General features: G+C 46.9%; 1 protein-coding gene across 4 annotated transcripts in view; it reads left to right on the top strand.

Moving 5' to 3' along the window:
- Galnt6 (polypeptide N-acetylgalactosaminyltransferase 6) overlaps nt 1-20,475 on the top strand; it is a 34,323-nt gene that overhangs the window by 2,455 nt on the left and 11,393 nt on the right. For all 4 annotated transcript variants that reach the window (XM_010628568.2, XM_033763637.1, XM_033763636.1 and 1 more), the window contains exons 3-8: nt 1,016-1,132; nt 3,758-3,948; nt 6,401-6,470; nt 7,064-7,176; nt 11,468-12,053; nt 13,661-13,833. In XM_010628568.2, the coding sequence (XP_010626870.1) occupies nt 11,551-12,053; nt 13,661-13,833 (676 nt within the window). In that variant the 5' untranslated portion in view covers nt 1,016-1,132; nt 3,758-3,948; nt 6,401-6,470; nt 7,064-7,176; nt 11,468-11,550. The remainder of the gene's footprint in view (nt 1-1,015; nt 1,133-3,757; nt 3,949-6,400; nt 6,471-7,063; nt 7,177-11,467; nt 12,054-13,660; nt 13,834-20,475) is intronic.

Genomic DNA, 20,475 nt, shown 5'->3' with positions numbered 1-20,475 from the left:
CCCCCTCCGCCAGCCTCCTCCCTCCTCCCTTTCCCACCCCCACAGTAAAATGAAGGGGCTGGGCCAGCCTGGTCCCTCCTTGCTCCTCTCTTCGCCGGTAGCTCCTCCCTCGGTAGGACTCCTTCAGTTTCCAGCTCTTGGAGCTGAGAGTTGAACCGGGAGCCCAGACCTTGGAACTTGGAGAGAGGGAGACGCCATAGCACCCTCTCCCCTCTTTACCCACCCAAGTCCCCACATTCCCTCTGCTCGCATCTCCCGGGTTTGGGCCGCCAGAGGTTTCCTCCAGCCGGAGCCACTTGTCTCCTGAGCAGAAGGGGCAAGCAAGGAGAAACTTCGCTTGGGCGGGGGGTCCCTTAGAGTACAGCCTGGCTCTCCCATCCTGAATGTTTGGGACTTTGGGGGATAGGGAAGTGGTTGTAGTACTGGGTGGGAGAGGGTCTAACGGGTCTACATGACTGTGACTGTCACCAACTTCCTGGTTTTTTTGGTTAGTTGTTCTCAGCTTCGCCCTGAAGGAAAGGAAAAACTGCTTGTTACTTGCCCCCAGGGCCAGTCATCCTAGGCCCAGACCTTTGCAGAGAGCACATGGCTCTCCTCTCAGTGTGGACAGTGGTGGTAATCAGTTGGCCCGCAAAGTTGAGACAGACTCAGCTACAATAGGAGCTCAGTGCACCAGTAACCCAGCTGTGTAGCTTACGCCGGGGCTTACACATGCGATTTATGGGCACTGACTAAAGTTAATAACTCTGGACACACCAGAAAGCCTCGGGATTAGCCTTATTTTACCCTAAACGTGTGTGCATATGCAAGTCCTGTTTGCCTCTGCTGAGGGATGAACTTTATCCCTGACCATCAGAGGAAGGGCTACACGGATGAGATAGGCAAATTCATGTAATGACTAGAACAAGGTAAGGTGAGGATTTTGAAATACACTTTCACTCAAATTATCTGGCAGTAGCCAGTATATTGCAGGCATTTCCCAGCTCCGTATCCTCAATGATGCTGTTCATTTTAGGAACCCACAAAAAACAGGAGAAAACTGCTTCTTGGAGAACCCAGGCGGTGAGGAGTACAGGATCATCGAAGGAAGAGGAAGTCTGGAGCTGGTGGAACAGTGGAAAGTACTGTGATAGTGAGTAATCAGGATTTCTGACTCCCACCCACAGCAGCATGGAAGAGCTCGGGCCTGGAAAGCTAATGTATGTCAGGTCCCCTCTGAGACCAGAAACATCCTAACCCAAGGTCAGCCGGGAGAAACCTGGACAGAGATGTAGCACTAGGCTGAGTCTGTGCAGCCACTTCCTACAGCAGACGACAGGCAGCTCATCCCGGGGCTGAGGGCTTCTTGTGCAGAGAGGCAGTGAGCATAATGAAGGGAGCAGGAGGCTGACTCAGCTCTGCCATTAATTTAGCAGTACAACCTTGGCCAAATCACATAAACACTCCCTGGGTGGAGAGAAAATGAGAAGGTGTGGAGAAAGTGCTTTGGAGAAAGTCCAAGCACTTTGGAGAGACAGGGCCTGAGTGCAGATTCTGCCTCTGCTACTTCCTAGCTATGTTACCTTGGTCAAATTAACCTCTCTGTGCTTCAGTTTCCTTCTGTGTAAAACAAGATAACTGCAATTTGATCTAATGTAAATAGTAATATTAAAAGTAGTGACAGAGCTGGGTGCAGTCATGCACCTGTAGTCCCAGATTCTTGGGAAGTTGAGCCCCAGGAGTTTGACTCTCATGCCAACCTGGGCAGCATAATGAGACCCTATTTTTAAAAACAACAGTGATAATACTGTCCTAAACATCCTCTGTCTCCCATGGACATAATCCAACATCTCCAGCTCTGGAAGTGAAACTGTGGATCAAACTGGGTATATATATTTATGAAGAGGGACATGTGAATGGCTGTGCTAGGGCTTAGGGGAACTTGGTTCTTCAAATAACCCCTGCCCCTCTCTGGGGAGGTCCAAAATGTCATTTCTCATTTGATGGGGATGAGAATGCGAATTTGAATAAACAAGAGGTCAAGCGCAGGGCAGTGCCTGTCTCTGGAGCTCAATGCTGTAATTGTGCTGTGTAAAAGGCTTGTGTGGTGAACAAGGATAGGTTCAGTCCAGGCAGAAAAGGGGCTATTAGCAGACTCTTTCATGGTACCTGAGATTCCTGTGGGGTCAGGTTATTCTCATACCTTGCCCAGCCTGATCCTCAGTCCTAGGCAGATATTTGAAGGAAAGAAGGAACTCAGTCCTCCCCATTAGCTCTGTATATAATGGAAAGCAAAGGATAACAGGCAGGAAGTGGCCTAGCTACACACCTCAGGCCAAAGGAATAATGTAGGCGTAAGGGACCAGGCCGATTAGTCAGAGAAACTCTGGATGCAGAAGTTTGGGGACCGGGATTAAGGATCAGAAAGGAGAAGAACACGATATCCAGGTGTCTGGGCCTGTTGGTTGGCCCTCCTCCTCCTGCGGGGAAGTCCAAAATGAGAAAGCACATTAAGTGAATGTAACTTAGGAACAAATAAATCAACCTGGAAATGGGGCAGTGAGACACACCTTTGCCCAGGGAGCCTTCTTGGAAGAAGAGTATTAGGAGTAAGAAGTTGAAAGGACAGAAATGTGGCCTGCTTAGCTGGAAGATAAGGGCAGGGCTTTGAGGGGAGACAGCAAGCCAGTACCAAGCTTCTGTTTTGGTCAGGCATGGGGGTGAGGGCAGACAGGAAGCAGACTGCCTAAACCTTGGTTTCTGCCACAGTGAAGGAGCACCAAAGGAACATAAACCTGGCTTTCTGGTTGTGAAAGGGAGAGAGAGGCCTGGGGCAAGAAGGCTGTCAGGCCTTCAGATGCTGGGTGATAAGGACATAGTTGCAGATGACTGGTTTGAGAGTAGAGAGGAAGAGGGGATCCTGGAGGCAGGGAATGAATCAGCGGGATTTGGAGTAGGCGTGGGGTAAAGCCAACATTGAGAAGGCCAGGGCGATTGAGTGGGCCAGAGCCAGGGCCAGAAGCAGGAGCTGGGGTTGTTTCAAGGATTTTGATGCCACTGGCTTGCACTGAGCAAACTGGGGAGTCTGGCTTATGGGCCCAGGCACAGACCCTGATTTCAGGGTATAGTGGGTTGAGTCTCCAGTGACCCTGGGTAGAAGATCTGCAGTCAAGAGTATATTGTAGGGTGAGGAGAAGAGGGAAAACCCCTTTTCTAGCCTTTTACATCACCCTTCCAATCTGAAGATTGGCCCCAGCCTCATCCTGCAATCAACAGATTAAAACACTCAATTCAAATCCCTCTTTTTGACTTCTCTCAAGCCCATCCTCACTGTCTGCAGGGTTCCTAGGTAATTAGAGAAGCCTACCTTATCCCCACTTGGGACCTTTCTTCATCCCTAGATTCCTTGAATAAATACCCCTATTTGGTAGAGTCTAGAAATCCTCCAGGGAAAAGCCTGTGAAATGTTGAACTCCCTATTTGGCCACCTACCGTTGTGATTTTCAGAGACTTTTGCTTAGTATACATCAATAAAGATTTAGCACCTACTGTCTCGCCAAGCAATAATCTGGGTATACAGTAGTGAACAAGTTAAGGTTGGGTTTTCTACTGAAAAATCACATTTGGATAACTTCAGTTTAACATCTTATGTAAACAAAATGAATCTAGATATGCTGGGGGAATTTTTGTTTTGTTTTGTTTTGTTTTCAAGACAGTCTCACTGCTGTGTAGTTCAGGCTAGCCTTGAACTTATGATCTTCCTGCCTCTGCCTCACAGGTGTGTACCACCGCCCAACCTGGGGGAAATTTTCAATAGACTGGCTGCAAAAATAACTTTTGGTGCATCTTCTGGGAAAATAAGCTACAATACTACAGCACTGGTCTGGGGGAAGAGCCAGAGTGTATCGAAGGTGTAATTACGGGAGAAAGTGCAAATCTCCCATCTTTCTAAGGTCAGAAGGATCAGAGGTAAGAGAAGAGCTTTTTGAGAGATAATTTGCTCCTCCTTCCACAGGATTAAGGAAGCAAGCCCTGTATCTGATGCAGAGAAAGTGTTAGTGGAGAAGAAAGTGGAAGAAAGGACAACCATTTGGCAAAACAACCATGCAGTTCCCTCTCCCATTAGGAACTTGAACTGACCTGTTCCCTCCCCAGCATTGTGTCCTGTTCCACACCCCTCTGCACTCAGTAAGAATGGGGGTAGTCTCGCTTTGCTTTAGGAGGAGGCTTGAGCAAACATCCCTGTGGTGATGGTGGTGACAATTTGCTTCCTGGCTGCCACGTCTCCCTGAGGTGAGCGGCTCTTTCGATAAACAGGAAGAAACTTTGTTATAAAGACTCCACACCACCTGGCCAGCAAGGGTGTGTTCTAGGTGGCTGACCCTGGCTTTCACAAAGTGGAAGACTTTGCCTGTGACTTCTCAGTTTCCAAATGTTTCAAGTATCTGAGTCCCTGGGTGGGAGCTGAGAGGAGAGCAAATGCCATCATCTGGGTCTGGGGAGGCTCAGGAGAGCACAGGCCCCTTAGGACCTCTAAGCGGGAGGAGGAAGCACATAGGGCAGTGGCCTTGAGTTGGGAAACAATTGTGTTCCTGGGAGCTACGAGCTGTGTGTCACCAATGAAGTCACCTAACCAAGCAAGCCACACCCATAAAATGAGGGAACCATACACAGAACCAGTCAAGACAGCAAGCTAATGTGTGATAGCAGAACATAACTCAGCCAGGCATGGTGGCACACGCCTGTAATTCCAGCACTCGGGAGGCTGAGGCAGGAGGATCGCTGTGAGTTCGAGACCAGCCTGGGCTACACAGTGAGTTCCAGGTCAATCTCAACTTCATAGTGAGACCTTGTCTCAAAAAAATAGAACATAACATAACTCAGATACTTGTTGCAGCAAGTGCTTGGTGCTGTCTGTATTCCCAGCGTGTTGCATGTAGGATGCTGACACAGGAAAATCATAAGTTTGAGGTCAGCCTGGGCTGCTTAGATCCTGTCTCCAAAATGATAAAACAGGGCTGGGGATTTAGCTCAGTGGTGCTGCTGCCTGTCCCGAGTTTGATCCCCGGTACCAAACAACAACAACAAATGATAAAACATCTTTTAGTGAAGCTAGTGCTTAACGTTTAACCCCTGTAGTCGCATTTCATTTAAACAAAGAGTATGAACACATACTATGTACAAAACCTGTGCCGGACTTTGCAAGTGATAGAGTGAAATGACATGGCCTTTCAGGCTCAGGGTTCAGGTCCTAGGAGAGGAAGAGATGCCTCTGACACAGGCAGCTGCCCTAAGGCCAGAGTTTAAACAAGAAGGCTGGAGCTGTGGCTCCATGGTAAAAATACCTGCACAAGAATGCACAAGGCTCTGGGTTTAGTCCTTGGTGCTGGAAAAACAAATCAGAACAAAACAGGAGGCTAAGGGGCAGGGAGAAGTTAATTCTGCTGGGAGATCTGAGAAGGCTTCTTGGAGAAGGCTGGGATATAAAATAGAGGGATTAGCTTATATCACTGGCATTTTAGCTTCAATGACAGGAAAAGAAAATATTTTAAAGAGTATATCAGAGCCCGGCGTGGTGATGCATGCCTGCGATCTAAACACTTCGGAGGCTGAGGCAGGAGGATCGCTGTGAGTTTAAGGCCAGCCTGAACTACATAGCAAAACCTTGTCTCAAAAAAACTAAAAAAAAAAAAAGGAGGGTATATCAGGACACATATGTGACAATGTATCCTAAAAGTCTAAAAGTCTTAGCTGGGGTTGTATCAGTGGCACCAAGCCTGCCTGCCAAGCGTAAGGTCCCGAGTTCAATCCCTGGGAGTGGGGTGAGGGAGGGGGTGGTCTTAGAGCAGGTTTGTATTTTAATAGCATCAGAAATTATACAAAATAAACCAAAAAAGATGATTTGAAAATTTCATCATTTAAACTTCTTTTACTTTATTGTTTTATGATTTGCCCAGAGTGGCTGCAAACTTGTGATCTTCCTGCCTCTCCCTCCCAAGAAGCTGAGACTACAGGCGTGTGCCACCTACACCCGGGTAGTTTTATGAATTTTGAATAATAAATTTTTAGTTTTAGTGTTGTATCAAGCAATGTTTGTCATCTTCAATAGATTGAAAGAAATATTAAAGTAAAAGTTGATTATTCAAAATTCAAAAGACTAAGTAAAAGAAATTTAAATAAAACTTTCTGATGATATTCTTTGTTAAATCTATAGCATTCATATTTCTGAAGTTATTGAAGTTTAAGCCTACACTAAGACTTTTGGTACACTCTGTATGTATAAATAATAACTAAAATGAAAATTTAATAAAATAATACTTATCCACATTACATGTAATGTACTTTGATATTTCCTTTTCCATCCTATTTTGGTCTAAGAATGTTTTTCATGCTAACTTGCCACACTCCGATTATTTTGCAGTGCTGTACGCAGTGGGTGATTATCAGCAGTCAGATAGACCTTGGCCTGTTTCTGGTACTAGTGAGAGAAGGTAAGTTCATTTTCTGGCTAGTGGGCTCAGAGAAGCAAGGCTCATTTGTTCAATCTAGGAAGGCTTCCCAAAAGAAGATTTTCAGCATCTCCGCAACATGACAGTCTGAGAGGATGGGTGGAGGGAAGAGATTAGGGACCAATGTGTAGCAACAGCCAAGGGTGGGGAGTGAGTGGATGAGACTGTGGGTGCCTGAAGGTGCAGGAGGTAGGCAGGTCATGGGGTCCTGTGAAGCCCTGCACTCAACAGGGTACTACAGTAGGGGCTATTCCTGGTCCAAGGCTGGCAGCAGGTTGACCTCTCTGCCCTTATTAATCCCACTTGTGGGAATTGTCTGCTCTGTAGAGATTAGGAATCCTTAATGCCAAAATCCAGTGGCTTCCATTAGATTGCATGTCACTTCAGTTGCCTGTGAGCAGAGCAAACAGAGTGAGTCCCCTACTGCCAAGCCTAATCATAGGTGTCTCGTTTCGTTTCAGGATGTGGTTACCTTGAGGAACTGCAGGTCCCAGAGAAAGCTTTAGACATCCAGGTTTTATTGAGAGAGTAGATGACTGGGGGAGCTCGACTTAACCCTGGTTTCCTTTCTCCAGAGGGAGTGCGAGGAGCTGAGACAAACCCCACTGCAGAGGACCACAAGGCACTGCCAGAATGAAGAAGTCGGAGTGACCTGGCTGACTCAGCTGAAGAGGTCTTCCTGCTGGAGGTAAGTCCTGAGCATTGACTGACGACTGCTAGTAACTACAATGTTATCACACCTTTATTTCTCCCTGCCCTTTCTCTTCCTAGAGTGAGAAAGTAGCAGAAAAAATTCAACCCTAGGATTTATTGCTGCCCTGGCAGACTCCCCCGTTCTGCAGCCCTTGGTCTGGGCTTGGCTGCAGCAGTTCCAGAACTGCAGCCTTGTGCTGACCCCAGCACAGCTCAACCCTTGGATAGGGACAGTAACTCCGCCCTGGATCACCTTTTCTGCCTTGGAACCTTCATCAAGCTCACAGGGAATTCTACTTCTCTCCCTTGGCATTTGCCACCTGTGTTACTGTTATGTTTTAATTTTATTAACTTTTGAACAGGAAATGTAGTCAGGGTTCAGAATACAAAAGGGGACTCAATGAAAGCCCCTTCTCCTGCTCCTGTCTCCTCCCAAGACAGGTGTGCCTGGAACCAGTGCTATACTTCCTGGTCCCCATTAAGACTTTTAAAGCCTTTAGAGAAAGGAAGGGTCCCATACCCCTTTGTGTCTTCCTGTGTCCCACCCCATCACCCAAGGGAGTTTTGCTAGCATTGTGTCCCCTCTCTGCCAGGGCACTGCTATCTTGGGTGAGGCACCCACGCCTCTCCCAATCGACTGTCCAACTGCCAAGCAGGTCCATCTCCTAGATGCCATCTACCAGATGTCATATTGCTCTTCCTAGAATTCTGGGCTCCCAGCTAATCTTTTATTACTCCTCGTATCTCAGGTCAGGGACAAACTCCTCAGCATGATTAACAAGGCCCTGATAACTTGGCCTCATTAGCCACTCCAGGCCCATCTTCTGCTGCTTCTACCAGACTTCATGCTCCCATCAGCTCAGACTGCTACAGTTCTCTGCTTAATCATTCTGTCTCCCACCTGTAGGCCTTTGCTGTGTGTGACTTTCTCTCTGCCTGGATTGTGCTCACCTCTGCTGGGCCACTTACCCTCAAGTTGGTGCTCAGCCCCAGCTTCTCTCCCTGCAGAACTTCTTTGCCTTTCCCCATTGACTGAGTTTCCTGCATTCCTTCTCCTGCAGCACCCGAGGGTACCTCTTCTTGCTACCTTCTCCGTTTAAAATCTGATGTTATAAAGAAACCACCTATCTCTCAGCCCAGAATGAACCTGCTCCACATTGAGATCATGCCAATCACCTTCTCCCTGAATGCAAGTGACTCCTGCCATCAGTCTGTTCCACAGGCAGGAGAATGTGGGTTTAGATAACAGCATTAAATAGCTCAACTGGAGTTAATTTAAGCAAACTGGCAAAGGGTGATGAGTGTGATTTTGGCCAAGGACCAGATGCTTTAAGATGATTGCTGGAAAGTTGAGCAGGGATTTATTCATTATAATAATAGCAATACTTAATACCATTTATTGAGGGCTTAGTAAATGATAGTTACTCTGCTGAGTATTTCACATACATTATCTGATTTAATCCTCACCACAACCCTGTGAGTTAGGTATTAGTTACTCCCACTTTTTAGATGAAGAAATTGAGGCTTTCAGGGATTAACTGCCTGTAGATTGCACACGGCGAATGATAAAAACTAGTGCTTTCTGAGAACTTACCATCCACAGAGACTGCCAAACTTTTTCCATGAGTTCTTTGTTTAAGTTAATCCTTACACCAGCCCTAGGAGGCAGGTGCTATTACTGGAAGAGACAACTGAGACTTGTGCCCAGGCCTTTTGCCATCAACATCTAGTGCTCAGCCACTGAGACTCATACTTCCAGAGCTTGCCACAGAAAGTTTTACAGACATTCATCTCTGAAACATGGAACACATGCTCAGGGTAGAGATTGGTGAGTGCCCATGCTCTGTTTTCCCTGGAAGGTGTTATCAAATCTCAGATTTAAAAAAAATTTTTTTTTCAAAAATTATGTAGAAGCCGGGCATGTGGCGCATGCCTGTAATCCCAGCACTCGGGAGGCTGAGGCAGGAGGGTGGCTGTGAGTTTGAGTTCCAGATCAACTGCACAGTGAGACCTCCTCTCAAAAAGCCAAACAAACAAACAAAAGAATTATGTAAATGCAGAATGTAGTCGGCCCATGGAGAACATGAGTTTGAATTGCATGGGATTACTTTTCAACAATTTTTAAAAACTGACAGATAAACCTCATAACCTAGAAATACAAAAAAAATTTGGGAGGCTGGTAATGTATCTCAGCAGTATAGCACCTGCATGGCAAGTGCAAGGCCCTGAGTTCTATTCCAGAAAAAAAAATAATTTTTTTAATTTGGTTTTTGCTGTACTGGGGATTGAATTTAGGCCTTCACACTGGGCCTATTTTTTATTTTTATCTCAAAACAGGGTCTCACTAAGTCATCCAGGCTGGGCTCAAACTTTCCTCCTCCTTCAAAGTGCTAAGATTATAGGCATTGATAAAATTAAGTATGTTGTGAATACGTAAAATATATGTAGATAACGATCTATCATTTACTATCATAAAATATGTACAAATCTATTATGAAATAATTAGCAAGTTAAAATTTATTAGACCTTATTACACACACACAGACTATACATGGTACAATTTGAAGTCAAGAGAAACGTAACAAATATAGAGATGCAGTATTAAATTACAACTGCGGGCCTAGACTTGTAGCTCAGTGGTAAAGTATGTGCTTAACAATAGTGAGGCCCCAGGTTCAACCTCCAGCACCAAATATAAAATAAGTAAATCAATAACGCATAAGGGCTGGGCATGTGGCTCAGTGGTGGAGTGCTTGCCTAACATACCCAAGGCTCTGGGTTCAATCCCTAATATTATAAAAAATTTTAAGTTAAAAAATAATAATTGCATAGATTAACTACAGTATACCCCCACACTACTGTAATAATTTTACAGCTACCCCCTGTTGGTTATCGGGGTAAGTACTATGAATATCTGCTTAAATTCTCGTGACACTAATCACTTGCACATGAGGTGTTCATCTTTGCAAAAAATTGAGTATCACGGTAAAAAACAATTTCTCATGGTCCATGGGTATTTTTCACTATAATACATACAACACAGTACATAGGTATTAGTTAGCTGTTTATATTATCAGTAAGGCTTCTAGTGAACAGCTGACTTTCAGTAGTTAGAGGGGAATTCAGAAGTTAAAGTTAGATTTTCAACTGTGTGAGAGGTTAGTACCTCTAACCTCCATGTTGTTCAAGGGTCAACTGTACTATGAAATATGAGTAGTGTACTGTTGAGAGCCTTAGGCCGGGACTCTGGAATATGGTGGTAGGTGCCAGCTGTTGAGTTTAAAGCCAGAAGTGTTTTTCTGTTGATTTGAAAGAAGGGAATGACTCCCAGAACATTTATGATTGGTAGATATGGCAAAGAGATGAAGATGCAGTATCATTTTAGGCCAGTTAGCTAATGTTGCTGGATTTCATGTGTAAAATGGGATTAAACTCTATCTGGAGGGATGGAAAACCTTTCACCACAAGAATTTTCTAAGTCCAGAAGTCATTTATACTGGAACACATACACTGCAATGAGACCCTGATTCACTGCAGTAAGACCCTGCCAGGGGTTAGTTGCTTCCATTTCTGTTTGTTTTGTTTTGTTTTGGTACTGGGGATCAAATTTAGGACCTTCTGCTTGTGAGGCAGGTATGGCGCCTCTTAGTTAAATACCAACCTTTTTTTTTTTTTGTCTTGAGACAGGGTCTCACCATGTAGTTCAGGCTGTCAATGGACTCACTATGTAGCCCAGGCTGGCCTTGAACTCATGGAAATCCTTCTACCTCAGCTTCCCAAGTACTGGGGTTACAGGTGTGTGCCACCATACCTTTCTTTTTTTTTTTGTCTTGAGACAGGGTCTCACCATGTAGTTCAGGCTGTCAATGGACTCACTATGTAGCCCAGGCTGGCCTTGAACTCATGGAAATCCTTCCCCCTCAGCTTCCCAAGTACTGGGGTTACAGCCTACCTTTTCAGCCTCTTGCTTTTCATCTTCTTACTCTTCTTTTTTAGTTGGAGACTTAATACATAACTTATGTTTTTCATCCCAGCTAACCTATAAACCTTTCTCTTTTATTATTTTCATTGGTGGAGTCTAGCATCAGTTTTGACCCTTAGTAAGTACTTGTTGAAATAATGCAGCCTCTTACATCCCATTTATTTTCCTTGGTGTTCATTTTGTGGACTAATCTTCCTAACCAGAAGAGTTCCTTGTCCTGTGATCCTTCGATCCTGAGCCCCCAACCCCAAGCCCCTCTCCACCCCTATCTTGCCTCATTTCTCCCTTATCCTTCCCTTCTCAGGCTGAGCCCCCACGGCACCACGACATATCAAGCTCTTTCTAAGGTCAGGCCCAGAGCTTGGAACTGAGTCTGCTGGGATCCCCATGTTGTGGAGGATGAAGCTCCTCCGCAGACGCCATATGCCTCTGCGCCTGGCCATGGTGGGCAGCATCTTCATGCTCTACCTCTTCATCCGGCAAAAAGATGAAGGTGGCAGGGAGCAGGTCACAGAGAAGCCTTGGCTGAAGTCCCTGGTGGGCCAGAAGGATCACGTCCTGGATCTCATGCTAGGGGCTGTGAACAACCTTAGAGACTCAATGCCCAAGCTCCAGATCAGAGCTCCAGAGCTCCAGCAGCCTCTGGTCTCCATAAACCAATCTTGTCCTGCCGGGTTCTACACCCCAAATGAGCTAAAGCCTTACTGGGAACGGCCACTACAGGACCCCAACAGCCCTGGGGCAGATGGGACAGCATTTCAGAAGAATGAGTGGACCCCCCTGGAGACCCGGGAAAAGGAAGAGGGATACAAGAAGCATTGCTTCAATGCCTTTGCCAGTGACCAGATCTCCCTGCAGAGGGCCCTGGGGCCAGACACCCGACCCCCTGAGTGAGTAGCACCCAGAGCCCTGGGAAAGGCCAGGGCTTTATCAGAATTGTGGCCGGCCGGCCTGTGGCCACAGGCCAAGTGCCAGGAACAAAGCTGAGGGGTATTGGAGAACATAAGGGTAAGGATTTTCTTTAAGCTTCCTTTTCTTTCACTGACAAACTACCCTGATCATAGAGGCTACAGTTTAGGAATATTATGGATAGGCCAGAGGCCCAAGAAACCTGTGAAAATGAAACACAGTTATGAAAGTGACAGCATACAAAAGGAAGTCAGCACTTGGGACCAGGATCTGGTACAGGGGCACCTGGGCACCTGATACCAGGCTGTGGATCCAGTGATCTTGCCCTCTGCTGAAGTCTGGCCCACAGACTCTGGACTCCTATGCTGAGCTGTTGGGAGAGGGAACCTTTCCTGACCATAGTCAGGAGTATCCTCACACCACCTGCATTTCTCCAATGAAGCCCTCAAGGCCAGGAAGTCATCCCTGCCTTTATTTGAAGCTGTTTGTAGTCTCAGTTTTGGTTAATGAAACCAGCACTTTAATCTCTAAGGTTCTTCCATATTACTCTAATGCTGCTACAACCGGGGCTCCTCAGACTTGGACCAAGTACAGTGGCCCTAGAATAAGGAGCCATTTGGAGTTATCGGGACCTCCTCAGCCGAGACTGGCATCGTGTGTGGGCAACTAGAGAACGAAATTGGGCATCTCTTTGGAAGCTCTCTATGAGCAGTCTCTTACCAACAGAGGAGGGTAGAAAAGGTGTTAGGCACGTAACTCCTTGAGATCCAGGATCACCACCTGTGTTTGAGTGTCTAGGTGGCAGAGTGACCAGTGCCAGAGTGGTTGTTGGGGTGATGAGGGTAGAGAAAAGACTGCAGGAAGTTAACTGTGATGGTGGAGTCAAATTATAGGAAGTTGGTGAGGAAATGGATAGTGAGGAACTGTAAATTACAAAAGAGCTTTTTCCTCACATTGAGTATGGGAAATTGTAGCCACTTTTCTCAGATGTCAGATTTATCCTTACCCTCTGAAACCTCTAAATTGAGTTACATTTTGTGTAGTATACATGTTACAGAAGAAGAGTCAGCCCTGGGAACTCCTAGCATGATAGCAGAGAGCAGATGGGCAAAAGGAGTGGGGAGCCTTAGCTTCACTGCCAGAGCACAGAACCAGCTCCGGGTTGGGGCTTGGTGTTGAAGCAGGTTCTGTAAGACCTGTACAGAGGGAGTCAAAGACAGGAAGCAGCTGCTCTGCTCCCAACTTCCTCCACCAGCTGCCCACACGCTAATGCCCTTCTCTGCTGAGGAGTTCCCAGTAACTCCAGGGGGCTCCTGTTTGTTTCTAGTCAGTAATACTTTGGTCTAAGTCTGAGGCCCCCCAGCTGGGACAGCATTAGATTAAGTTGGGAGCACCTTAAATACTGAAGTGCTGGTTTCACGGCCCAAGACTGAGGCCATAAACGGCTTCAAATATAGGTTGGAATGACCATGTAGGCGGATGGTTCAGAGGAGTGGAAGATGATTTGGAGAAGCTTCAGACAGAGATCTTCCCACTCCTGGAACTGTCAGAGACCTGGGGAGCAGTGCACATACTTTTGTCTTTCCAGGTGTGTCCACCAGAAGTTCCGACGCTGTCCCCCACTGCCCGCCACCAGCGTCATCATTGTGTTCCACAATGAGGCCTGGTCCACACTGCTGCGAACAGTGTACAGCGTCCTACACACCAGCCCTGCCATCTTGCTGAAGGAGATCATACTAGTAGATGACGCCAGCACTGATGGTGAGGCTAGAAGGGTCCTGAGCAGGGCCTGGGGTCCCATGGGCACTCTGGGGAGAAGGGAAAGTTCTTACAAAGAATCAGGTCCGTTGCCTGCATCACCCTCATTGTAAAAGCCAGAAGTAAGAAGGTAGGCAGGGGACAGGCAACAAGCCTGGACTTTATTCACACTTCACCCAAGGAGATCCAAGAACTTAGCAGCTTTGGTCTTCCTGCGAGCTGTCAAGTCCAACCCCAAGTCAGAAATGCTGGGGGAGGTCAAGTCAGAAGGTAAGGCTTTCCAGTGTCCTGCCTGCCAGCCCACTCTTACGCTCCTGCTGGCTCCACTTCAGAGTCCCTTTTTGCTGTGGTTGTTAATAAGTGAGCCTGCTCCCTCAACTTCCACCTGTCAGTCAGGACGGAGTCGCACCTGGTATGACCCAGGCACAGGGAGTGCCTTGACAAAGGCTCCCAACCCCGACAGGTCCCACAGTGGTATGGCCGTAACACACTTCTCTCCCACGTGAGAGGGCATGGACTCAAGAGTCCCCGTTCTGACTCTTCCTAGCTTGTGACCTTCGGTAAGCACTTAAATCTTTCTCTTTTGAAAAATGAGGATAACTGATTTCTTTATATGGCACATAAGCGTTCTGAGATAGGTGATCAATGAGATAATGTGTGTGGCAGAGTAATCGGCAAAGAGTAAAAGCTGCGTACGCTTAAGTTTGTTCTTTTCATTGTGTGGGAACAGTACTCCACAGGAGCATGTAGCCAGAAGGGTTTTTTCCTACTTGGCGCATCTAGGACTGGTCCACAGTCAAGACCAGATTGGAGCTAGCCTGAAAGGATGAGTGTCTGGGGAAAGAAGAGTGGACGAAGGGCGTTCCTGGAATGGAGAACAGCATAAGCAGAGTGCTAGAGGCGTGAATGTGTTTGTTGTGGAGTCGGTGTGGTCAAAGCTTGGGTTTCTGATAGGAAGTGAGATTAAATAGATACTGAATTAGCATTCACACCAGGCTAAACATTTATTTAGACAGAAATGAGAAGGCTGGGGATGTAGCTTAGTGGTCAAGCACTTGGCAAGCATATGTGAAGCTCTGGGTCCAATCTTCAGTGCTGAAAGAAAAGAAAGAAAGAAATGAGGAGTCATTGAAGGTATTTCAGCCAGAGAGTAACCTTGTTTCTGAAGAATGGCCGCTTTGGAGGAGAGTAATTGGCAGGTACAGAGGCAGAGGATGCAGAGAGCCAGTTCTTAGAACCACTTGAGAGTTGATGATGGGTCAGAGCTAGGAAGGGGGCTGTGGGATTGCCACATTGATGTACTTGGAGTTCCCAGGAGCTGAACCCTGCTCCCAGATGGCACATGGCATCTGGGGCACCTGTGCCCAAGCTCGCATATAAAGGGCAAGGACTAACTCCACACTCCTCTGCTGACGTCCTGGGCCACATGTGTGGAGCTGCTGCTGCTTCTTTCTTTCCCCAGCCTCCTCCTGCCCTAGGGTTCAGGGATGATGCTGGAGAAGAACCAGGACATGAATACTGTTGAGCCCATTTCTTCAGGGAGCTCACATTTGTCCAGGGTATACAGACTCTTGCTGGGTGTGGTGGTATAAACCTGTAATCTCAGCACTCAAGGAGGCTGAGGCAGGATGATCACCATGAGTTCAAGGCCAGCCTGGGTTACATAGCAAGATCCTCTCTAAAAAAAAAAAGGGGGGGGGGGACAGATTCTTAATAGCACTCACAAAGCAAAGGCAAATATCAGGGATGCAGTGAAAGGGTCTAGTGGACAAGAAATGTATACATCTTCTGGAAATGGAGGGGCAGAGATGAAGGTGCTTAGGAGTGGCCTCAAGGGGCTCTGAGTAGCCATAGAGTGGTTACACAGAGTGGAAGCAAGTGTATCAACTGCCTCCTCTCAAGCTGGGCCCTTTTGTGGCCTCCCTCCCCCAGCCCTGCACTACCCACCCTTCCTCTGAACCACAGGTGGTAGGAGTTCTCAGTTGTTTTCACCATCACCCAGAACTCAGTGAGTCCTTAAAGAGCAAGTGCCCAGCTCGGCAACAGGACAGACAAGTGACATTCCAGGCTGGCACAGAAAGCGTCAAAAGGTCAGAGCAGCCTGTGCCTACCAGTCACCCCTCCAAAGGGCCTGCTCCTAGCAGCCACCTGGCATGTGTTCATACTCTCTTTGACTGCATCCCTGTTGTCCTGGATTCTTTCTTAAGGCCTATTCCAGCATCCCTTAATCACCTGCCTGACAGACCTGAACCTGGCCTCCTTATTTTTCTGGGTCCTAGACTGCTGTGAGAAACCACTGAAAGCTACTCTCTTCTCCCTAGAGTATGGCACAGTGGCCCACAACAATATGCAACACCCCATTTTTCCATGTAATTCCAGGGAATTTTTTTTATTTTTAGACAGTGTCTCACTATGTAGTTCAGGCTGGCCTTGAACTCACTGTTTAACCAAGGCTGGCCTCAAACTTGCAGCAGTTCTCCTGCCTTAACCTCTAGAGTGCTGGGATTATAGGCGTGCCCAGAAATTCCAGGGAATTTATGCATTCTAGGATAAACAACTCTTCCAGGAGGATTCTCAGACTCTGGAGATGTACTAGGTGCTGTTCAGTTCAGTAGGGAAAGGAAAAAACCCTCATCCATGGTCAGAAATCTCTTCAGCCCACAGCAAGATACAGTTTCCTGCCCAGGTGACCATTGATCAGGTAACTGGCTCTCATTACACACACGCGTGCACACACACACACCCACACACACACACACACACACACACACACACACACATATAAGAGCTATGTCTCTGCTGTAATCCAAAGTCCCTGCTTTCTGCTCTCCCATCAGGCATCTGGCTGCAGCCCTGTGACTGAGTATATGGACATTTGATTCTGGGGCCAAGGGGAAGGGACCCAGAGCCAGGCTGGGAACTTTTTGTTTCCCACCACAAGGCAGACCCGGGACATAGGCTTCACTCCTGAATGGTCTCTGTCTTCTTAGAGCTTACTTTTTCTAGTTGGAAAGACAGAAAATAAGTAATTTAAAATAATACAGTGGACCCTTGACTTATGAACTCATTTAGTTTGAGAGGGCTGGTTGTAACTCAGGTTGGTCAATTCAAGGCCCAGTATCCTCTACGCAGCCTTCCAAGTCTCTCCTGTAGACAGACAGGTCTAGGTATCCTTAGGGAGACATTGGCCCAAGATTTCTCAGTTAACCCCACAAAGGAAAGGATATTGTCCCTCCCAGAACTCTTTAAGCATTAAATCTGTATCTGAGACCATCTGGAAACACAGGTTTCCAGCATTCGGGTCAAAACTTAAGACTTTGGTCCTAAGTTAAAGCTAAAATTCCATTCATAATCCAAGTTGTTCACATGTCAGGCCAGTCATAACTTGAGGGCCCACTGTAATTGCTATGGACAAGTTAAAGGTAAACAAAACACGGAATGTGTGTACTAAGCTGGTGAGTAATTAGGGAGCTCCCTAACAGGGTAGCCACTCTGTTCTCTACAGAAGAACAGCCAGTGCAAAGGCCCTTAGGCTTGGTGTGTTAATGGGGTGGAGGAAAAAAAAAGAGCATCATGGCTGAAAGGAAGTAGGCAAGGAAGCAAAGAACACTGCTACAAAATGAGTTTAGAGAGACGAGTGGAACTAAATCATGAGACTTTTATAAGAGGCTGAGTTTGGATTTTTCACGTGTGACATCAAATACGCATAATGTACAGTTTACCATCCTCTCCAAGTGCACAGTTCCTCCTAAATACATCCATTATTCTGCAACCATTGCTACTGTCCATCAGCAGAACAGTTTCATCCTATATTGAAACGCTGTTTCTGTTAAACCACAGCCCGTCCTCCCCTGGCCTGCAGTCCACACTCCCCTTTCTGTCTCTGTGAATTTGATTACTTTAGGTCCCTCGTATAGGTGGAATCAGACAAGACTCATCTGTGGTTGTAGCATCTGTCAGAATTTCCTTCCTTTTTAAAGCTGAATAATGCTCTGTTGTATTTTACCACATTTTGCTTATCCATTCATCTACTGGTGGACGTTTAGATTGTTTTCACTTGTGGCTGTTGTGAGTAATGCTGCTGTGAAGATAGATGAGACGTATATGATTGATTTTATTTTTTAGGCAGGGTCTCACTGTGTAGCACAGGCTCCCCTGTGGTGTGCCACCACACCCTGCTAAATATCTGTTTTAATTCTATGTGGTTTTTTTCTTAAGGAAACCTCATGCTACTTTGATTTGCTTTTAAGTGCTTTCTTGTTTTTATTTTTTCTGGTGGTGATGATGCTGGGAATTGAACCCAGGGCCTCATACATGCTAAGCAGTCAAATGCTCTACCATTGAGCCACATCCTCAACCCCTTTTATTTGAGACAGGGTCTCACTAAATTTCCCAGTCTAGCTCCTAGCTTGTGATCCTTCTGCCTCAGCCTCCCAAGTAGTTTGGATTACAGGCATGTACCACACACCCAGATAAATACATTGTTAAACCACTGTTAGTGCTGAGCATAGTGGCACACACCTATAATTCTAGTACTCATGAGGCTGAGGCAGGAGAGTCACTGTAAATTTGAGGCCAGTATGAACTGCATAGCAAAACCCTGTCTCAGAAAACCAACCAACAAACAAACCACTGTTAGTGAAATGATTTACAGTTTTAGGAGATAACTCTGCTATTCTCTGTAGTTGTATGTCAAAAATAGACTGGGGAACTAGGTGTGGTTGTGCACGCCTGTAATCCCAGCACTGAGGAGGCTGGTGCAAGAGGATTGTAAATTTGAGCCCAGCCTGGGCAGTTTAGCAAAGCTCTGTCTCAAAGTAAAAAAATACAATAACTGTTGGGATATAGCTCAATGTGAAGGCCCTGGATTCAGTCCCCAGTACTACCAAAGACAAAGACAAAAACAAACACAAAGACTAGAGAGAGTGATGTAAAGTTGAGACCAAAAGACTATGACCGCAGAGATGGAGAGTGAACTGGCTATGCTTGTTGATGTATAAAAGAGGGCAGAGTCGTCGGGGAAAATCCAGCATTAGGGCAGCTGAGGGATGCTGGTGTCATGAGCAGATGTGGGGGCCTGAGAGGCTGGTGGGGTAATAACAGAAGTTCTGTTTGGAGCATGTTCATTTTGTGGTTCTGTTCGACACTCAAATGAAGATGGGTGGCAAGGCTGGGGCCATCCGCACTTAGGTGGGACCCAGTGAGGCCTGTGTGTCCTGGGTCACCACTAGCTTGTGGACTTGTGCTGCAGGAGTGAAGTACTAAATCTAATTTAAAAGGCTGTCATCTGGGGGTGTGAATGACCTTGCCTGTCTCCGCGCTCTGCTCTGCCATCTTTGATTCTGGTTCCTGTGTCCAGTGGGCTCAGGGGTGGGACAGGGGAAGGACTAATGGGGAAATTCCTTAGGGGAGTTGCCTTGCACCCCTAGGATGGCCTGAAGCCTGGAGCTGGATGCCTCTTGGGCATCCAGTGTAGCCACCTGAGACTAGAAGAAAGGTGTGGGAGAACTTTGTAGAGCTCAGGCCCCCCTGAGGGGTGCGGCTCAGTGCTTCTTAGTCCTTTACCACAAAAACCACTTCCTATGACGTTCTGTCCCTGGGTTATCTCCACTACCATGGGCTTCCTGTGAGCAGAATTAAGCTAGTTCTCAGGGGAAATGTCAGCTACACCGAGGATGTGAAGCTCCTGTTGGAGTTCCTCTCTCCTTCCTGTTAGAGCCTGCACTTGCGGCTGTGGAGTCTGTGGGCTCCTTGGGGTCTGCACGTGGGCAGAGCCCCAACGGAGGTTTGTTAAGTGGCTTCTGGGCTGAAGCTGCACAAGAGGCTAATTTTGACTGCTGAGGGCCTGGTTCCAGAGGGGAGAGACCTCATTTCTGGAGTAAGATACAGCTCCTGGTGACTGCCTGAAGAATTCCACATACAAGTCAGCACTGGGTCAGGAGCTTTTGTCTATCCAGGAAAACCAAAGGGGGGGAAAAAAAAGCTTCTTTCCCATGGGCTCCACCCTCTACAGCAGTGACCGAAAGAACAACTTGACAAAGTCCCTTTCTTGTCTTCTCTTCCTGGGGCCTCCACATGTGGCCAAGTGGCAAGGCCTTTAGATGACAGGGAGGCTGCAGAGCCCACTTTGCAACCTACATACATCAAGTCTTGGCCAAGTGGGGCCTTGCTGCTCCTGGGGGAAGGAGGTGGCACAGGCTGGTTAGGGCCTGCAGGTGGCTCTTAGCACTTGTTGTGACCCTGGGCTCATCACTCAGTTTTCCACCTGTTAACACCCTGGGGACCATACTCCCTGCTCCACAGAGTTGTCACCCTCTAGAAGATTAAAGAAGGAAGTCAACATGAAAGCACCTAGTTCAGTGGCTGGCACATAAGTGTTCAGGGAAAAGGGTGCCCATGTGCTTGTGTGTATGAGATCGGTGGCAAACCACTGAATTGATTTGAGGACCCGCAGTTGATAACACGCTGTTCTCAGAGCAAGGGTTAAACACTTGGCTAATTGAGCAGTCTGAAAGGGAAGGGACGTACTGTACACATTTGTCGTAACTGCCCTCCACCTCTGAAATTATCGGCAACTCCATTCTGCATGGTTGAGAAAGAACAGATAAACCAAAATAGCAGTTAATAAAACAAGATTCGGGCTGA

The sequence above is a fragment of the Fukomys damarensis genome, unplaced genomic scaffold, assembly GCF_012274545.1.
Source record: "Fukomys damarensis isolate Sample0158 unplaced genomic scaffold, DMR_v1.0_HiC HiC_scaffold_15, whole genome shotgun sequence".
In the NCBI taxonomy this organism is placed as follows: Eukaryota; Metazoa; Chordata; class Mammalia; order Rodentia; family Bathyergidae; genus Fukomys; species Fukomys damarensis.
Note: the sequence above shows the minus strand (reverse complement) of the source record. Positions and strands in the feature narration are given on the sequence as shown.